The sequence below is a fragment of the Bradysia coprophila genome, unplaced genomic scaffold, assembly GCF_014529535.1.
Source record: "Bradysia coprophila strain Holo2 unplaced genomic scaffold, BU_Bcop_v1 contig_358, whole genome shotgun sequence".
NCBI lineage: Eukaryota > Metazoa > Arthropoda > Insecta > Diptera > Sciaridae > Bradysia > Bradysia coprophila.
Genome location: NW_023503616.1, coordinates 1,447,449 through 1,462,993, shown reverse-complemented (window position 1 = coordinate 1,462,993; position 15,545 = coordinate 1,447,449). Strand labels below are relative to the sequence as shown.

Sequence of the window (15,545 nt, the reverse complement as noted above, 5' to 3'; positions counted from 1 at the left end):
GAGACTAATTTGGCTCAAAAGCACATAAAATTACCTTTCAAATGATACCCCACACGACCATGAACATTTTGTGTACCTCGAGAAATTTCAGTAAGAACAGTGTACGTATTCGGTTAAAAACTTTATCTGCACATATTTCAGTGTGGATGAATTCTAAACCCAATAAGACCCTATTCGGCTCAATAGTACATGTGATTACCTTTCTAATGACACCCCACACGACCCTGTTCGGCTCGTGTAACTGGAGCAATTTTTGTAAGAAAATTGCAACTTTTCGGTTTTTGCTCACCTTTGACCAGCCACACTAACTTCGAAGAATTTTTTTGAAAGTGGTTTTGGCTTCTAGGGTCGAAGTCCTTTCTAGGCACATATAAAAAATTCCAATAGAATATGCGCCCGATTTCGGTAGGCTGTTTTTCAAAAGAATCCCTCAAATTGATTTCATAAATCTTTTACTTTATTTGTTTTAAACATGTTTTTTGCTATATAAGAACTCATTACTCAGAGCTTATAGTTTATTATTGCAGTCGCTGTCGATAACGGATGAGATCCGTCTGTAACAGGTTAAAGGAAATTCAACTATTTATAGGCAAACAATAGCTCATTTCAAATTTTTGTCGCCTTCGCCAACAGCAGACGATTAGCCATTCTGAAAGATGAAACTGTTGAATGCTGATGGAATGTCTGAATCAATGTATAAACATCGTCATTCAAAACATTATCGAAAAGATTCCAAAAGTAATTTCCCCTCGATTTTATTATGTTTTAAGTTATTTTATTAGTCCTTCAGAATATATTCAACTTGTTTATGACATTTCATTGAACCCGCCTTATGACATCAAACTTTGTTGTGGAAAAAATGTAAATGACACAGATCATGAAGTAAATTCTTGTGGTCATTGCCAACGCGACAGAATGTACACAAAAATGGTTTGTATACTACATGTATGTGCGTGCAATAAATATTGTGAATTAAGAGTCCAGATTTACTCAGAGGGAAAATGGCATTAAAAAAGTAAATATAATTCGGTGTTGGCTTCTAAAACGCACACACTATGCATACAGATTATTTGCAAGCAATTAAGTCGAATGTAAACTTAAGGTGATTATTGGCTTCTTAAGAACGAATTTATGAACGTCGTTGACCTTGCCAACATTCATTTTTTCAAATTTTAAATTTTTTACATAAGTTTTATCCGATCGATTGTATAATTTTCTAATATTTTGTCACAGAAATTGGAACGCGAATTTCCATGACACTTAACTTTGAAATCTTACGAGTGATTGAACAGAGCAGATTTGTTTACCATTTTAAGACCCATTCACATTAGAAATCATTAGTTGAATGTTAGACAGAAAAATTCTTCGTCATCTAATGAAGACGAAAAAAAAACACACTTGATGGCTTGATGGATAGCACCCAATTAATATTGCGGATTTAAGATTGGCTGAAGTAATTTCATATTACCAATTTATGAATTCAATATGCTCATCAAATAAATTTTACAAAAAACTTTTTCAATAAAAAAGGTTGAGTCCTAAATGTATAAGCAAAAATAAGCATCAAAACAGAGAAAATTGGACTTAATGCCATTTTTTGCTGCTTAATTCATAAGGTCTTCTTTAAGTTTAATTACACCCATACCAAACCCGTCCATACTGAATTGAACAAACAATCAACAATTGAGTATTTTGAAATTTTTATAGAACATTCGCTCGGTAAAACATTATTTTTAGTATCAATGACACCTGTTCCATCCATCTCGTGCACGAAATTTGTAAGAAATATCAGCGCATTCTTTCATAGGATTTTTTTCTTTTTGAAAAACATAATTTTTCTTTGAAATTTAATCACATAATTAATGATATAAGACTTTCGAAATGGGGACCCGAATCAATTACATTTAAAATTCTACAAAAACTTACTGGTAACATATGAAGAAAAAAAATAAATAAAGAAACGAAAACAAAACTGTTTGTTATTAAAAATCCAGAGACAAAAAATAATTAATAAAAAACACCACAACTTCTCAAGGCCAAAATGTTACGTTAAAAATTCTTCCACGATGATGAATACAGCATATATAATACTTAAGTATAAATTAATAGATACGACAACTACAACGCACTGTGTTTATGTAAGCAAATGATGGACAATATTACACACATAATTTTTGGGCAATTAGCTATATTGTGGTATAAGATGTTACAAACGGATCACCGATGGTTTTCTTCAACTTTCAGGGATTTTTTAATTAAGTCGAATAAAATAGGTGTGTGTTAAACTGCTAAAGACATACCGAATTATTAACTAAAACATGGAACTGTGTCGTAACAATACAGTTTTAAATTCGTAAAATAATGCAAAATCATAATTTTCAACATTGAACGAAAGTTGTTGGCACATACGATGAATGCATAGAAAAAAAATTTAATTGCAATGTTTGCAGTTTCAAATACATTGTTAAAAGAATTACTCTGAGTGTTCACAAGAAGAGTTTAATATCGGAAGAGACGTCTCAGGAATATTTCTTGTAAATTTTTCGGTGTTTGTCTAGAGTCTAGAGAAACATTGCGTAGAGTATTGACTGGTATGCAGTGATTCAAAAATTATACAAATGTACACTGGGTAGAATTTGCGACAACTGGTCATGCTATTTTTTGCATCAATAGAGATTTTGTTGGTTTTGCATGAATAAGTGCACTTACACTTGTGTGTGGGTAAAGTCGGGTCGGGTCACTTGTGCCAATCTGCTCGCTTTAAGTTTTTCAGTTATCATTCATGATTGGGAATGAAAAATACTAAGCTTTTGTATTGCTTTGTACCGACGTAAAAAATGTTTCAACATTGGTCGGAACAAAGCAACAATTACAAATTAAGGGAATGAAAAGATGTGAAACAATTTTTTTTTTGAAAATCGACATTTTCAGTAATGGAGGTATTTTTTCTGACACAAGGGCCTGGAGTAGTAAACACAAACCTGCTAATGCACTTCTGATACAAACAATAGCATGAACACCAGCTGGTAAGACCAGTTGAACATTTTGCGCTCTAGTGAAATTTACCCAGTGTATCAATTTTATTCAATTTACTCAAGTAAATTCATCGTTATCTGTTAAAGTAGTCATGTAAATGAATCAAAAATGGTTTGTAATTATGATAATGATATAAATTTGTCGTGTCACCTAAGCTGTAATAATATACAGACTGATGACGATCCCAAAACTAACTTCCCTATAACATATGCAAATAATAGAAATTTGTAAACTAAATCAACAATCATGTTATGGTGTTACGGATCACCGTGAGAACGAAATAATTACATGAAATTATAAAATAAAAATATGTTCATAATCACATGGCTATTTAAACGCAAGCACTTTACGGTGTCATTTTCAATGATAAGATAATGATGTGTATGATAGTAAAATAAAATAAACAAATTGCATTCTTTAAATACTGTGAAAAAGAATTTAACTCTTTAATTGTAATCTGTTCGACCTCAGTCACTAAATTAAATAAAATGAATTTCGGAATCAGATAATTTGCGTAACAAGGGACTCCAAGGGCGCCGCCGTCTATATCGGAGGAAGTAATGAAACAAAGATTATTGAAATTGACAACATAAGTCATTTATGAGTTTACAATTTTATACTCTTCGCGATATATCGAGCAACATGAATAACTTGGAACATTTTTATATCATGGAGCCTTTCGTATTCATGAAGAAGTTCACGTCTAAATTTTGAGAATCTCCCTATTGTCCAAATCAGTTAGGTTTTCTACATCCTTCCCTTACTCTTACTGTGCAATTTCGGGCATCCGGAATGTCCCCAATCAACAAACAACTTCATACGAGTTTTGAAATTTTATTGTTTTCGTTTTCAATAGATATAACATTTAAAAAAATTTTGAATCTTGAACTGGAAGACGAGTGGTCATTAACGTTTATAATTTATTATTTTATTATTCCATTTATTACAGCGGATAAATTTCATTCAGCAGAACTCGCGGAGTAATAAACTCGGCAATATGATTTAACAAAAAAAAACATTTCAGGTTTTAAAATTCAAACTGGGACGATGGATAACATGATACGAGCATCGGAAATTTTCTGAATATCAAAGTATTGAATATGGTTTGTACGACGACTGAAGATATAGAATATATATATGAAACACATAGGAACCACAAATTTCCGATGGAATCTTTGGTTTTAGTCTCCGCTCTGAAGCGTAATCAGAATAGAACCTAAAATGGAAAGTTCTTAACCTGTATATAGAAAAATGCATGGAAAAAGATTTTTCAATCAAACGATTAAAAATACTTTGATAGATTAAAGTAATAGACCCGATAATAATACTGGTCATATGCTTGCCGCCTGGTAAAGAAATCCCTGATTATATCTTTCTACGTTATTACACTTTCGTCGTTTCTGTGTATCTTCTTAAGTTATTCAATATGCAAGGAAGTATAGTGCACAAGGTGATGATCTAACTCTTGCCTGAAGTTTTAACACATACATAGAATGACAACTATAAAAGTGAAGGTTACCGCCGAAGGCAATAAAATACCCTTAAAATATGAAATCAATAAAAAATGCAATCACGGCTCTGATGTAAGACGTAACAGAATAAAATTAGAACAAAACAATTTTAACAATTACTTTGATAATTGCATCTAACAAGAGGCCTTCACAATTAAATGAAAAGAAGAAAAAAAAACTGGTTTTCTGGCTTAATCTTTTCTATAAAAGACGCTGATTGATCATGATCATATGATGTTTATCATAACTTCTTGACAGTGATAACAATTGATGAATAATTTTCTTTGTTGAACAATTACAATAATATTATGACCGACGACGGTGTTAACTCATCTCAGAACAGTCAATATTGCCTTTAATAAGTTATTTTAATTAGATAGATTGCATCGGCTGACGCAAATTGCATTGGCGATAATAACTCTTCAGACTTAAGTGACTAACGTAAAATGCAAAATCATTTTTTTTCTTAATTAATAAGTTCATAGAGCAATTGCTTTCCCGTGTCGTCGACTGAGTCAAAGGTACAACAATTTATTCTCGTATCAATTAGATTTACTTTCATTTAATATTCTAATTCGTTCGAGGACGTAACACAGACTGTAATTTACGAAGCACTCAGTAGAATCGTCTTATTGTATAATCAACAATGTAGAAATATTTGCGAGTAGTTTCAACAATATAAAGCAACTGTTAGCACCTAATAGATCTTTGCAAAAGTCTAACACGTTTCATGCTATATAGTGGGACGAAACGGATGAAACGTGTACGTACAAATTATAATTCGTTTGGGAAATGTTTACCTTACATATTTGATTGTAATATGCAAGTTAAACGTTTCAACCAAGCTCACGGAAGTATTTATTTCAATTTTGAGATTTTGATTCCATCGAAAGGCGTAGAAAGTAGAATTAGTAAGGTTGTGGGAATTTAATTTTTGTGAGAAAACAATAGTTTGGTTAAACATCTTTTCACAGAAACCGTTATCTTTAATTTAACCTGTTGCAGACGGCAAACATATCACCTTCATATAATTATCATCGAATCTTAAAATAAACGTATTCTTAAATTGATAAAGAATCTTTTACTTCGCCACTATAGTTCTCACATTGATTTTGCTATATATGAACTGAAGCCATAAACCGGAGCCACCTGTATGGTATTTTTTGCTTGTAGTTGAAAGGTCACTGCGACAGAAAAACTTATGTTGAATGTTTTAAATAAGTCGAACTCAATTAAAGCTTGTTCAACACAACTCTCGGTAATAATGTTAGTGCAAGCAAAAAATCATTATTAATTGATGACAAGGTCATTTTCGTTCTGAAGATGTTGACTCAATAAAATGCAAGTTGGTTTTCATATTTAATTTGTTGTACATACAGCAACATACAACAGTTCCACCAGCTATTTCACATCGAATTAAAAATGACGGAACGGTTTAAATGTTGTCGTTTCATATGACAAGCGTAACATAACACTTTAAACAATTTTTTTAAACACAAAAACGAGTATGCCTCCATCGATTTTATCGTTTTTGATTCAAGATAAACTAATGAGTGTTTCCACAACAAAATACTTACAATCAATTACCACATTGCGAGTAATATGCAATGGAAATCAGCATTTATAAAGTTTAATTATGAAGTTCGCTTGAATGATTTTGATAATTTTTTAATGTAAGAACATTGCAACGTATGGAGGGTATAGAGTAAAGAATCCGCCCGTGTAATTGACACCCGGATGAATTGTCCTCTCCATTATGTTTTTCTGCATTGAGAATAATTTCGAATGAGTTACGTCTAAATTATTCACCTGTAGCTTGTCATGTTTGAAATTTTTTAGGATAACAATGTGCAATAATTTATTGTGACATAAGTTAAGCTTGCTCAAGATTATTACACAAATTAAAAAAGTTGAAAGTCTACTACTTCTTTTGTTCGAAGATGTCTAACAGACGATATCTGTTACTTCATTTGTTTTAACATATATATTTCACTATACATTTAAGACCACGTTAACAAGCGGTCATCGCTTATTTTTGTCGTTGCTGTCTGTAACAGATGATTGTCTTTTTATTCTCTGTGTCAAATTGTTAAAAACGGACTCTAATAAAAAATTAGCGATTCCATAAATTTTGTCACACACAAAAAAAAGACAATGAGGAGAGTAGCAAATTATACTGTATACTGTTCGCCTAACCATTTAAAAATATTTCATAAGCAAAACTGAATAATGTATGAATGGAAGTTGGTCACTTAACTTGACTTTTTCGCCGTACTTGAACACTTGAATTACACAATCATAATCATTAAAATCATCGTCATATTATTGCACACATAGGTCTATCGACGACCGTATTCGATTTACTCAATAAATTAATTATAAAATACACCAAACATTGTTGTAATGTTAATAATGCATGCTCTGATGTATCGATGTATCTCTATTGATGAGTTGAATAACAATAACTTGCAGAAGACGTGGTGGATCGATCAAAGTACTAATAAAATATTGAAGGAAAAAAATAATTTTTTTATGATTTTATGCAGAAATAATGTTTTTATATTCCAAAAACGATTTTCAACCTCAAGGAAATTTCAACATCATTTCAATGGTCAAAGTTAAGAATCATATTTCAAAGTGTTGAATGGTTGTTGTGCAAATTTATTAAAGTTGGACATTCGACGTCAAAGATGATGACAGAATTTGCCAATTATTGAAGGAAAATTGTCAGTTTTATTATTATGCATAAAAGTCAACTTGCAGATATCATGTTGAAATGAAAAGTTCTTTGAAGTTGTGGTTATTAAAATTAAATATTGATATTTATTGGTTGATCTTTTATGAGCGGTCTCTCATTCGATAAATCAAAGTGAAATGTTAATTCTTGTAATTTTATCTGTACATTACTGTCTTGCTGGGATATTTGTAGTTCGCTGCCTATTTTAGGTAGTTCACGAAAATTCCAGTTTTCTCTTAAATACCATCCCAATGTAATAGATTTAGCTCAAAAACATACTTTGACCTTTATTGTTATTTTAATTTCCCTAAAATAAGCCCTGAGGCAAGACCTGCAGAAAGTTTTGAAAATGTAAAACTCACGGGGTGAGTCCGCAATAACGAATTTTCTAGCCTTTACATGCTTTACATGCTACATGCGTCGAAAACCGTACTTTTCATGTTTCAAGGACATCTTAAAATCCAGGAAAACAAGGCATCAGAACAGTCGGAGCGTTTGCTGCGACTTAGCCCCGTACAACCCGTAATCCTATTTCGTCCGCAACCATAATACGTCCGTAGCCCTAATAAGCCCGGAACCCTAATACGTCTACAACCCTCTAATGCGTCTGTTACCAAAATGCAAGTCAAGTTGGGCATGGTCAAATTTACTGAAAGTGTTCAATGTTCATTTTTAAAATTGCGCATAGCGCAATTACGAAAGCCCGTACGAAGTACCTTTCAAATAAAACCAACAATTTACGACAATATTTTAGAAACCCAAAATTTTTTGACAACTTTCCATTGGGTATTCAATTACCTCTCAAATGAAACAAAAACTAGCAAAATCGGTTGAGATTTACTCGATTTATGTGCAAAAAGCACTTAGGGCCGAGTAACGACCTTTGAGCCCTCCCAACAAGCCCACGTTGCATCCTACACAAAAACAATGTTCAGCAACTTTGTTCTACTCGTCAATACCTTTCATTTGATATATCACAAGCAGCTATTGCGTGCGTATTTCGGTAGATATTTCGAACTTGACCTTACTTTTGTCGATACCAATCGGGGGAAAAAAGAATTTTGAAAAAAGGTTGTGATTTACTCAAGCTAGAGGGGTCACGGACGGACGGACGGACGGACATTTTTTTTATTGCGGATTCGTCATCTATGAACATAACCAAATGCTTTGACCTTTGTGTCTGCTTCCAATTCGACCCCCAGTACTTCGTACGGGGCTAAAAATGAAATGTCTCTTTTTCATGTGAAAGTATTCGAGAGCCCGAGGTATTTTTACTTATCGTGATAAGCGATATCAAATTATTTCCCGTGTGTAGTATGCTATTTTAAAGGGTTTTGCCTAGGGTGGTAGTGGTAATGGCCTTATTGCATCCCTAGTAGAGGTTAACTTTTCAACTTTTCCATCTCTATGACTTAAATAGCTATTACATTTCTAAAAGACAAAATGGTCCAAATTGATTAAAACAGACAAGACGTACTATTACGGTTATAATTTGTCTTAAAGAAATGATTTTAAAATGAAGTCTACTTACATAATTTCATTTGTTTTCCTTTCTTGATTGCTATTTCCATTTTGGAGTGAACAAAAACTTTCGTAAATGCAAGTGAAAAATTCCTTTATAATTTAATGTTTTCAGTTTTGCGAAACACTAAACAATTTGCATGGTTCACAATATTTTTTTTCTCGTTAAATTCACTTTCAAATTCAAGTTTTGCCGATACAATTTTGTAAAACTTTTTTTAGTACTTTTTTTCGGTACTTCGTTGGTGTACTAAAAATTTAGAACTTCAACAAAGAACTGTAATTAAATATCACAATAAGAAAAATCAATATTTTTTCACTCTCAACATTAATCGACATTCCGACACATCTTAAGCTACCAACCTTCAACATCCTGACCTCAACATTCGATCGATAAAAGCCACGAAGGTGTGATAAAAAAGGTGATCAGCAAAATTTTACAAAGAATTCTTCAGGGAAATAACTAATTGAAAGTTTTTATATGCTAATTAGCTTGAGATAAAATACGATACAGAATATTTTGATTTTTTAAACTAGTTTTGTTTGCCAATTGAATGTTATGATGGTGTCTAAATAAACAAAATAAAAATAAATAAAAAACCAAATGTTTTTGACTTTTAAATTAACCTTGATTAAATAGCTATTAGCAGCGCCAAATGTTTTTTTGTAGCATGCAAAATATGTTTTTTTATGATTATTTAATCGATACAAGTTGTATGATTGGTCAATATCAAAATTTCGGCTGAAAAATTCTTCATAATGTTTTGATACAAATCAAACCAACCGATCTTTAACTAATAATATCTAACCGATTTTCAGCCTTAGACAGGGTTTAGTTTTGGGAATTTTAATTCTGATAATTTCTAAAAATTCTGACAAAGTTTCGAAAAATGATGTAACAAAATTAGTATAAGGCAAATGAGATTTTGTAAAAGGAAAATAAGACTTGATAGCCAACAATGATTAATTAATCGCTTTATTTGTGGAGATTAATCCTTATTTCCTGGCGATCAATCCTTCATTTTCTGCAGTCAATACTTATTTTACCATTTTAACTCGTCAAAAAAAAATCTAATTTTTTCAAGAAGTTTTCGTACTCAAAACTCCTAAAAATGAGCCCTAGTCTTTGTATAGCGATATAGCCTTTATTTGATGATAGAGGCTCAACAAAGTTGAAAGAAGATCGGAAATAAAATTGTAAAATCAGCTTAGGAAATAAGTGCTCCGAAAACCATCTGATACAAATGATGCAAAAAGGGAATTTCGAGGCAATTTTTATATCATTTTACGAGCGGTTATATCATCTGTTATCGACAACGACGATACAAATATTAAACTCTAACATTGTCTTATAAAGCAGATTACGCGTTAGAACAAATGACATGAAAGATTTTCTATTAATCAAATATACTTAGTTGAAATGAAGTAATAGATTCAATAACACATCAAATATATTAACGGTTAAAACGGTTAAAAATTGTCTGATTCATCTTCCCATTGTTCTAAGTTTAACAAGCTTGTTTACTTCACTGAAAATGAAATTGTCCTTAACTGTACACAAAATTTCTAAGAGCGTCCTTCTATCTGGCAAAAACACTATTCGAAACAATTTTTTTTATTTATCTGAAAATCGAGCAATAAGACGAAAATCATTCAAACATATTCACAACACCACACGGCTCTTGAACCAATGCCCAACGATACTCAATTCACTTAATCCTTTCTTGATTTACAGTATAAAATTCCAATTTTTATTATTATAACCCACAGTATTTTTTATTGTTGTTGTTAGTATAGCGAAAATGACCGTCAACAGGTAACTAAATTGAATTTTATTTTTACAACATACATATCCGCCGATCGACCGATGGTGCTTGCTTTACAATTGTGCGTGGAATCGTTACTTTGTTTAAAAGTGCCTGTAACATTCAACCAATACTTTTGATATTGCTTTCATTACATTTATACGTATTTTTATAGCTATACATAAAAAGCTGTAGGAGAATTTGAAGGAATAAAAAAGAAAGATTGCCGCTCAACTTTGTCTCTCCTTAGATATTTAGTTTCGAGACACCTACGTAAAATGTAATGTGAAGTAAATCGGCGGTGAGGGCTAACTGGAATGTGTATCTGTATGCTTACTTTCAAAGAAATTTTTTATTAAGAAAATTTCAATCGTATTTCTTTTGAAAAAAAAGTTATCCATTCTCTCTTAAATAATAAACAATTTATAATAAAAAATAAATTGAAGTAACAATCTCATTTAGGAACCATTTTATAACACACTTCGTTGATATAATGAAGCGCATCAACGTAAAAGCTTGCAAAAAGTGTTTTGATTCAAAAGTGGTAATAATTGGAACAATGGTTCTTCATTTTGAAGAATTCATTAATGGTCAATGAATTCATTCCATGAAACTATGCCAAAACTATTAATTATACGAAAAATTATGAGACCACCTACCTGGACACAATACAGCCAAGATAGGTTTGCTTAATGCCAAGTTAAAAAAACGATTGTGAAATTATTGTCCCTAGAAAAGAAACTGTTAGATAGAAAAGCATATGGACCAAATGACGGAAACGTTTTCAATAAAAGTCATCTGTTATCGACAAAGACAACAAGAATAAACGACACGCTCTGACTAATTAGTTCTTATATAGCAAAAACCATGTTCAAAACAATTGAAGTAAAAGACTCCTGAAATCAATCTCAGAAAATCTTCAATCAAATGAAGTAATAGTTTGAATTTTTTTTTTTTTTTTTCAAAAACACCTTTATTGGTATGAATAGTACAATCTTAACTATTTGTTAATTTATTACTAGGGTAATAATTACTAGTTTGAATAGTAAAACTGTTAATATGTTTGCCCTCTGTGACTCCGATTAATTAACCGATTAATTTCACACAGGAAAACTGCTGGGCGAAGGCTAAGAAAAGTCTTCACATTGAAAATCCCAAGTCAGAATGAAGCGATGCGAGATAGAATATTGATGGTACGGGTGGATGGGATTTTGCGTTCAGATAAACAAGTCAGAATGAATTCAGCATGCATAATTGCAACAAATAGATTGACGATCAATCAGATCAAGCAAGAACTATTGCAAATGGGACATGCCAATTTAGTGTTTCAGTTATTGCCTCAGACGGCAAACCAGTAGTGGTATAACCACATACAAAATCTGATTACTACCAGCGGAGTTGGTCCGTTCGACGCAACGGCTACGTTAGCAGCGCAGGCTGTTCGACCTATTGCAATTGAAGCGTCACTTGCATCTACTCAAATTGTAACAAACAATTCGAGTACCAGCGACATGGTATACGTGCAACACGTATACTTGCCGTTGAAGTCTGGTGGAGTAATTCACCTTGATTTTTTAATCAATTGGTGAAACGCTGCCAAATTGATACAAGAAAATATTGATTTGGCACTTGTATTCACCGGTGAAAATGTTGTTTGAAGCTTCTAAAAACCTGGATCATCTACAGAAGACCATTTTTCGCAGACATATCACCCGACATTTTCCAAAATGATAACGTAGCGAGTCTACTACTTTTAATAATCGAAGATTTTTCATAGATTGTTGAAGAATCTTTTACTTCATTTGTTTTAACATAAACTTTGCTATTTGAGGCTGTATTAGCCAAAATTTATCGCTTAATTTGGTCGTCCGTGCCGATAACAGATGACTTAGTCGAATGCAACATTTTCCTGTTTCCAGAATTACTTCTTTTTGACAAAACGTATCACCCTATGTAAAAGTAAGATCAATTACACACTTAGTTGAAATCTATTATACTTTTACTTGCACACACAAAATAATATTTTTCTTGTAATAATATAAAATAATTGCTATTCAGCTAGGGTTTTATTTAAAATCATTGAAACGATTCAACATATGAAATGTTACGCAGCAATTTTCATATGTACTCATATGTTATTTGGCTTTATGGTTCACGAAACTTTCAAATACAAAGCTGATAGAAAAAACAAGACTATTGAACGATATTGTTTTTGGCTTTCGTTAATAATAACATCGTAGCAATTCTTTTTTTTTCATATAACTTTGATTAATCCAATTAAAATTACAAGAATTATTGTAATTTGTTTTCCAAACTTTTTATAAAATTATTAACTCGACTTGATAATTGCACCTCGCTGGCCTTCAAGTTTATCCAAGAAAATTAAGAAACATTTTTAGTTGTAAGATGAAAATTCGAGTGCAACTGAGCTTTAAATACATGCACAAGAACCAGATTCTGTTGTAATTTTTATTGCATGTTGCGTGTGGTAATATATTGAACGATTGGAATAGATGAACAAAAATGTGCTAAAAATGAATGTGTCGCGCTTGAGATCTTAGTTATAAAAGAATAGGCTGTGTAATCTGTGAACGACAACAAAAATACAATCGCTAAATCAAACTTGTGTGCATACGTTATTTTGCACCAGCTGGTCCCATTTGGAATTGTATGTGACCAGCTGGTGCAAAATAACGTATGCACACCAGTTCGTTTTAGCAATTGTAAGACGAATTCAAGGTACGTTAACATAAGCAAGGCTGTATACTTTGGGGAGATCACGCAGATACAGATACGCGGGTTACACACCACAGTTGATGATAAAATGGCCGATTTCATACACAAATTCACCTACTCTACTCTGATGATTCTCGTCGTCTTGATGATGTGGTGAATTTTTTTACATGTAAAATCATCAGAAGTGGTGTGTTCCCGCGTATCTAATAAAATGGCGGTCTGCGTGACCTCCCCAAAGTATACAGCCTTGAACATAAGCTCCATTTGGTAATTGCATAAGTTATAATCCTACACTGATTCACTGAGTCAATGAGAAAATTCGACCATTCAGACGTATCCTCGTTGCATATAGATGCAAACTCCGTGAAGAGCTTAAATATTAACTTGCCTTCTTTGTATAGAAATCTTAGGAAAGTCCAACCAAACGATTGATCAAAAATCATTCTGGCCAAAAATTGTTGATTAAAAATTGTAACAACCGTCATCACACTTACTTTCGTCATAGTTATTTATCTTTAGAGATCAAACAACGTTGGATCCAATTAAAATCCTGCACTACAACGACTTTCCTAGAGATCGGTGACATCGACGTCGGTTTTACTTTCACAGTTTTCCTTTTCTTCGAAACAGTTAAGACAAGCGATAATTGTATTTTCACTTGATTTTATGTGTAGAAAATACACAGCCTATCATTGCACGAATGAGTAGCTTGACTTTCGTTTACATCGTGGAATGACCTATCGATCAACCAGACTGATTATTATTAATATGAATACATTTTACTTTTTTGTCTTCTTAAAGTTCAATGTAAAAAACCCATCCCATCCTCTCGCAGAATTCCACAAGCTTTAGAGTTCACCTCTTTTTCAGATCGGTCCTGAATTAAACAGAAAAATTAAGAGCCATCTCTTACTTTCAGGGTGTTATTAAATGCAATAATGATCAAATAACACTTTCAAATAATTGATTTAAGCCAAAAACCCTATATAAGGGAAATGTGACGCAAGTCCCTGGTGTTCTGTCTACTTACACGACAAAGGCTATCATTTTAGGAGCTATAAATAAAAAGGATGTACTCGCATTTAATTTTCATATTTTTGTGTGAGACGAGACAAGTATTTGACCAATTTAGTCACCTTTTTGACTAAAACTCCAGATCCAAAAAAAAAATCTTTTACAAAATTTAAATGTAAAGTTCATTATCACAATCTACCAACTGTTCAAACATCATGGTCGTCGTGTGTATCGAATGCGGAAACAATTCATCATGTCTTCGAACATCGTGAATTTACTTCATGCAAAAATAATTGTAATTGTGATAAAGTTTATCGTCACCTAAAAATATTTTATTTAACATTGGAGCGGTTTCCAGAGCGGTCGCATCTTCTTTCTATTTCAAGGAAAATATTTTTGAAATTCGTAAAATGTTTCAACTTCTGCTGATGTGGTTCATAGCGATTGGCGTCGTTTCCTGTGTGACAAACAACTGTCCGATATTTTCAGCCTTTGAAAACAACGCCACGTTATTCAACGTAACAATTATTTTTCTAACTTTCCAATCCGAATAATTCTTTACCAAACAGTTTTCTGCTTATATTAGGAACTCCAGGGAACATTCCTAAAAGTGTTGGCAATTGGTACAAGCCCTGTTGCCCCTTGTCAGAAACAAACCTTTACAATCGGAACAAATAACTTAATCAGCCAAGGATATTTTCAGTCGCCGGATTGGTGCTTGCGCTTGAATAACTGCATATCTAATACTGACTACCAAGAATGTGATCTTACTCCTTTATCGCCTGTAAAACCTGGAACATTACCATCCCCTGAGAGAAACCAGATTAAATTAGCTGGAAAAGTCGGAGAAGGTGAAAGTGCCTGCTTCATATATGCCTATTGTCGCATTTCTGAAGAAGGCATGTACGTGTTGTGTCGTCAGCCACTTAAATCGCCCGTTACGCGTTTTATAGCGTTTTTCGAACTTTTGACAAACTTGCTTACACCACCGTTACCGCATGTGACACTAGTCAATCAAACCAATTGTACATTCCCAAACAGTTGCCCTCCATAAAAGAAACTACAGATCGAGAAAATTTTACGAAAAACACGTGAAAAATATTAAGAAAATCAATTACAAACGGTGTATTTTTTATCAATCAACACTTACAATATGAGAGATTCGAATCTCATGTTCTCAGCCTC

General features: G+C 32.6%; 2 protein-coding genes across 3 annotated transcripts in view; one reads left to right on the top strand and one right to left on the bottom strand.

Moving 5' to 3' along the window:
- The window catches only part of LOC119081756 (scavenger receptor class B member 1), a 35,185-nt gene extending 24,563 nt beyond the window's left edge, over positions 1–10,622 (bottom strand). Inside the window, exons 1-2 of one of the 2 annotated variants that reach the window (XM_037190945.1) lie at positions 10,358–10,622; positions 8,816–9,082 (exon numbers count right to left, since the gene is read on the bottom strand). In XM_037190945.1, coding sequence (XP_037046840.1) covers positions 8,816–8,855 — 40 coding nt within the window. In that variant the 5' untranslated portion in view covers positions 8,856–9,082; positions 10,358–10,622. The remainder of the gene's footprint in view (positions 1–8,815; positions 9,083–10,357) is intronic. The other variant, XM_037190946.1, reaches the window with a different exon arrangement.
- A 4,065-nt stretch (positions 10,623–14,687) lies between these two features.
- On the top strand, positions 14,688–15,475 carry LOC119081826. The gene is made up of 2 exons (XM_037191064.1): positions 14,688–14,878; positions 14,947–15,475. Exons 1-2 carry the CDS (start codon positions 14,771–14,773, stop codon positions 15,412–15,414), a joined length of 576 nt encoding a protein of 191 aa, XP_037046959.1. The 5' UTR covers positions 14,688–14,770; the 3' UTR covers positions 15,415–15,475.
- Positions 15,476–15,545: the final 70 nt, after the last annotated feature.